Source organism: Panicum virgatum, chromosome 7N, assembly GCF_016808335.1.
Source record: "Panicum virgatum strain AP13 chromosome 7N, P.virgatum_v5, whole genome shotgun sequence".
Classification (NCBI taxonomy): Eukaryota; Viridiplantae; Streptophyta; class Magnoliopsida; order Poales; family Poaceae; genus Panicum; species Panicum virgatum.
In genome coordinates this window covers 41,527,512-41,533,284 of record NC_053151.1, presented here as the reverse complement: position 1 = coordinate 41,533,284, position 5,773 = coordinate 41,527,512, and the positions used below count along the sequence as shown (strand labels likewise).

The window sequence follows — 5,773 nt, the reverse complement described above, 5'->3', positions numbered from 1 at the left end:
CGCAGCAGGTGCTGCGGCCACTGTAGCTCGCTCTTTTACTGCTTGCGCAGCACGCACAGGCGGCGCTGGGATACCACCACCAGCTGGCGCAGAGCTTGTCTCGTCACGGAGCAGTACACGCTGCTGGCCGTGGCATAGGGCCGGGCCACAGTGGATAGGCATGTCGCCCAGTGCAGCGGTGCGCGCAGGTGGCTCCAGGCTCGAGCGCGAGCTAGCTAGCTAGCGACACCCTTCCTCTCGCCAACCGTTCCAGGCTCGTGCGCCGGCGGCGTAGCCGGTATCAAGGATTACATTACCGGTGATACATCATTTATCAGTGAGCTCCGGTAACGATAATTGATTGAAAATCGGTGAAAAATCGCCAAAACCGATTGGTAAAGGGACCCAAATTCAAAAAATAAAAATCAACAATTTATTGTCAATAATCGATGCAAACCGAACGATTTATCGCTTCGCCTACTGAAAATGTGTTTTGGCAGTGGAAAAAAATATAAAGATTTGATAGCATTTAATTTTTTAGGTTATGTATTATATTATATTAGATAAATTACACATACATGCACAATTTTGCATATGGGATTGCCTAAGAAATAAACATGTTTACATATTTTGCCCATGAAATTGTATAAAGCACATGAATTTGCACATGTATACAAACCACAAAATGCATAGTTCATATAAATAAACGAGTGCATAGTCCATACAAACTTCATAGTTCACAGAAACAAAAGAGTGCATAGTTCATACAAACCTCATAGTGCATAGAAACAAGAGTACATAGTCTATACAAGCCACATAAAAACTAGCAAGCACATAGTCCATACATGAAGGCATTCGGCATATCAATTTAATCATTCTTCGGTCTCTTCTTGCTGGTATGCGTGATATCCATAATAATATTCCTAAATATTGAAATGAACTCAAATAAGAGGGGAACACATAATGATGAAATTGTGATATATGTACATACATACCTGTAATTCACCAATCTGACCACTAGTGCTCATGCCAAGATGTACCGGTAGTTGAATGAAGTGGCTTGGATATGGTGGTGGGTGTGAATATGGTTGTGGGTACGGATATGGGTATGGTTGTGGGTATGGATATGGGTAGGAGGGTGGACGTGGATAGCTGAAGGTTGAACTCACTGAACTGGAGCTATCACCTTCTCGAGGATCAGATCGACGTCGATTGCTTGTCGTCCTCCGTTGTGACATGGGTTGACCATGATCTTGATCTTGTGTGGCATGGGTGAAATCTGTCTCCCCGGTAAATCTAATAGGCGACATACTATGGGCACTCCTTCCACCAGCTTGACTAGATACAGGATAACCACTCCCTCCATCATCATTGTCATCATCATCGTCATCATCATCGTCATCGTCATCATCGGTGTTGCCTTCATCACCACCACCACTAGGCTCAGGTGTTGTCTCATTGCTCGCAAGCTCTTCCTCTTGAGGGCTCCTAATCATTTTTCCTTTCTTTTCTGGTGGCCCAGGTCGGAGAATTTTTGTCTTCCTCTTGCCAAGATGTGTATCACCAACATTCTCACCTGCCCATTGCTCTAAATTTTCATTGTCCTCTGCCAAAGAAGTGAACATTGGATTAGGAAGGGGAACATCACTAATATTAGAGTCCTCATTGTTTGGGGAGAAAAATACCCAAGGGGTTTTCTCTACACGCGGGGGGAAATAAATTGCGGGCGTGCCAGTGTATATAGAAAATACACAAAAGAAACAAGAGACGGGAACACAAGCTTTATTCATATTTTTGATAAAATACAAATACAGGTTCCCATACATATGTGCGCGCTCCATAGCCTGCCGTTGGGCAAATCTAACTTGGGCGAAAGTGGTCTTCTGGTTCCCGGGGCCTCGGAAAGCTCCCGGTTAATTACCTCCGCAAGACTAGCTTGCCGGAGTACCTCCGATTAAGCTGCTGTGGTCGTCGTCTTCGGTCTTTGCTTCACGTTCTCCATGCATGATGATGGTGGTGGTGTAGAGGTGGGCGTCGGCGTCATCCATGGCCTCGTCGGTGTCCATGAACCGGTGTAGCGCAGCTAGAGCACCAGCAGCGCCCGCCCGTGTCGTTCGGCCCCATCGGTCTCGAACGGCGGAGTAGTCGTAGTAGTCGCAGATTACCGATGCGTGGAGAAGACTTGAAGCTGGACCGAGTCGATGTCGTGGCAGCTTGTCGTGGTCGATTTGGTCGTTGCAAGCATTGTAGATTAGCAGAGAAATCCCATCCGCCGGAAACTTCACAATCAGCTAACTGACTTGTTAGCTTGTGGTAGTGCATGTACACGTACGTGCATGCAGAGTGCCCCCACGTACTTGCACTTCATGTTGAAGTAGATGGGCCTCTAGACACTGCCTAGCGCCTCTGGCTGCTGATGCCAGGGAAGTGGCCATCGATGATGAGGGGTGCCGTCGCTCTGCCGGCGGCCGAGCCAAAGTAGTCGTCGACGATGAGGGGGTCGCCGCTCCGCTAGCGGGCGAGCCGAGTGGTTGTTGATGATGAGCAGGCGAACGTCGACCATGAGCCGGAGGCACCATGCCGCTGCCTTTCTCCTTCGCGTTGATGGAGTCCTGACGGTCGGCTTGATAGCAGATGACGGATGCCGGCCGCTCGCCGGCTCCTTTGCCGCGTGCTTGATGGAGAGGAACCCCGGCCGAGAAGGGCCACCAGTAGTATGGGCGTCAATGGGCGAAGAAGTCCCACGGGAAGACCGTCCGCAGAGAGCTTCATCCTCTTGTAGTGATAAGGCATCTGTACGTAGATGCACTTGTTCTTGTGTGCTCCCCGTGGTGGCGCACGTACATCTTCGCGCATGCCACTGTAGCTTTCTAGCTTCTTGATAACAACACACGTGCACCTATGGCAATGCATGCTCAAGCGCCTGGTGGAAGATCGGCTCTTCGGCTCCGCGTAGCTCGGCATTAGCGGCAACCCGACGCCGGCATCGCTTGCTGCGTTGACGTCGCTTCTCACCCCGGCGTCCTCGCGGTGTCGCCGTCATCATCGGCTCGGTGCCGGGCTTGAACGTACAGCCCCGGCCTCGCCGCCGGCTGCGCTTAACACGCCTCCGAAGATGAACAGAGGCGCCATAGCCTTCTCCTCGTCACTCGACTCGTTCCTCAGCCTCTGCTCGGCGCCGGGGCAGTTGCCAGCGCCGGGGCAGTTGCCGACTCCCGGCCCCTTGCCGATGGTGGATGGCGAGTGTGAGGAAGATGAGAGGATGAGGGCCGCCGCCGGCTTGGTGCAGACGTGGATGAGGCAGATGAAGACGACAAGGGTGAGGCTGCCGCCGTCGTGGCACAGGCGTGACCTTTCCGGATCCTCCTCCTGCCTCTGTTCTCCTTGCGTGCACCCTCGAGATCGCCGACTCCCAGCTCCTTGTCGACGATGGCCGACGAGCTCGAATTCGCTGAGGATGAAGGCTGCCGCCTCGGCGTGGTGCAGACTTGGACGATGCAGATCCGCAGACGAAGGTGCAGGTGCGACCTCCTTGTAGATGGATTCATGATCCATGGAGTAGATGGATTTGATCCACGGCAATCTCGTCTAGGTGCAAGCAGCAGGGCGGCGCTGCTCCGGCCGGTTGGCTGCCAAGCCGGCCACGACGAGCAGATCGATGGGGTCCTAATGGCCGGACTCCCGCTCCTTCGTGAGAACTTGGCCTCGGGCGCCGGCGTCGGCTTGGACGATGATGGATGCGGAGAGCATGAGCACGTCTCTCCTGGCTTCTCCATGCGCCGGCCCTGTGTGGAAAGGGAGATCATCTAAACAACAATATAAAGAATCTCACCCTTGAAGTGTCCAGCCATGCCGCCGACGATCTGAGATGGCGAGCTCGATGACGGCTGGCGCGGCGATCTCTCGACTCCGGCGCGACCGCTGGCTTCTGCCTTCTACTTGTGAGATGGACGGAGATGAAGGCTGCGGGCGGCCTCGGCGGCGATGGACGAGTGCGCCTGCCTCCTGGCCTCCTCCTCCTCCGCTCGTCAACGTGAGCAGGAGGTACACGACGCCGGTATCTCTGATGGAAACGGCTGGGGGGGCGCCTTGCCCCCTGGCTCCTTCGACCCGGCTGCCACCATTGAGGAAAAAGAAGACCCCCATTCCACAGAGAAGGCACGGGTCTTTATATATAGGCTGATTAGGGTGACGTGCTTCCTGAGTTCTCCCACCCGACGCCGCCTTTGGATGGTTGAGAAAAATCCGCGAGCCTCATCTGCCGAGCGTGCCAAGCGGAGCGATAAGCATGGGCAGGATAAGCATCCTAGTCACCCCTCGCTGTATTGTGGGCCTGAGCAAGGGAGTCTTCCAGCACACGTGCGTGAGAAGCTAGGAGGCAATAGAATGTGCAAACACGCGCACATCTCTCATTTCATTATGGGTTCAACGCTGAGTTGTTGCCACAGCGAGAGGACTCCGGATGTTCCGCTGCTTCTAGAACGTTCTAGGCCTGGCCTGGCTGCCGCGTGGGTCTAGAGATACGTGACAAAATGTCAACACATGCTGTATACGTGCGTGGGCGCCAAGGACTTCGGCCGCCGCGTTCATCATGGTCGTTGGGTGTTTTATATTAATCGAGAGCATTAGTTTTGTCAAGGATTTGTACAGCACCTTGTGTACGTGACTCAACTTGTATATGCCTGCCACCACGCACATGCATATGAAGCCCACGAGCTTGCCAGCTTCTTCTCTTTTTCTTGCTTCTTTTCTCTTCTTGCTTAGAGATATAGTACGCATGATCCATATCACATATATAGCTCATTTAGTACAAAATCTCATCAAACACTCATCCAATGTTGGAGGGGCATTGGATCTGCCGTGCTCCATCCAATCTTGAATAGCACTTCGTTGGCGATTGAATGAAAGATCCATCATTCTACTCACAGGATCAAAGTCACTAGGCTCAACTGTGCTTCCTGCTCGCTGGATACGAAGTCGAAGGTTGTAGTTCACAAAAACCAACTGATGCAACTTCTTGTGTCCCAACCGATTTCGCAATTTTGTGTGGATGAAGGCAAAAGTACTCCAATTCCTCTCACATCCACTTGATGAGGCACATTGAGAGAGAAGCTTCATTGCAAGGCATTGAAGTGTTGGAGTATCATTACCAAACATAGACCACCAACTAGCCGGTGAAGTAGCATGATCAGTGGCCATCCTCCTAGCTAGCTCTCCAGCAAAATCTCCTCGCTTTTGCTTAAAAAATACAGCTTCCTGAAGTGCAGCAGGCCGCTGTGTTTGTATCACACATCCTTTCTAAACATTTGCGAAGATCTGTCATTAAGGAATCTGTTGTCCCCATGGTATAATTCACCATCGGATTCAAAGCACAAGCACCTTGCACATAAGTCCCTAGCATGACAGTGGGCATCCTCCTATCTATTATCTCCATGATATGTTCAAAACGAGTCGGATTTTTCTGACTTAAGTTGGCAGCATATGTCTGCTTTGTATTTTGATATTGCACAACCACTTCACCTAAAGTTGGAACCTTATCTTGATCGGCAAACCGCAAGAAAACATACAATGGCTCCACATCTTCCAACACATACTGCATGTTTGCCCACCAATCTAAATTTGTGAGGTTTGCGTATGCATACCTTCCCTGTCGATGCGGGTTGGACCAGTACAACAAGAAATTTATGACACTCATGCGGGTTGGACCAGTCCATGAATCACACATGATTGTTACACCATAAGTAGGCCATTCCTGCTTCCACTTGTCGATCTCTTTCATGATCTACGTTGTCAC

General features: G+C 51.4%; 1 protein-coding gene across 1 annotated transcript; it reads right to left on the bottom strand.

Annotated features, from left to right (window-relative positions):
• Positions 1–665: 665 nt before the first annotated feature.
• LOC120683609 (dentin matrix acidic phosphoprotein 1-like) lies at positions 666–1,627 on the bottom strand. Its single transcript, XM_039965697.1, has 2 exons — positions 975–1,627; positions 666–902 (listed from the first exon to the last, which is right to left on the bottom strand). The coding sequence occupies exons 1-2, from the start codon at positions 1,602–1,604 to the stop codon at positions 852–854; spliced, it is 681 nt and encodes a 226-aa protein (XP_039821631.1). The 5' UTR covers positions 1,605–1,627; the 3' UTR covers positions 666–851.
• Positions 1,628–5,773: the final 4,146 nt, after the last annotated feature.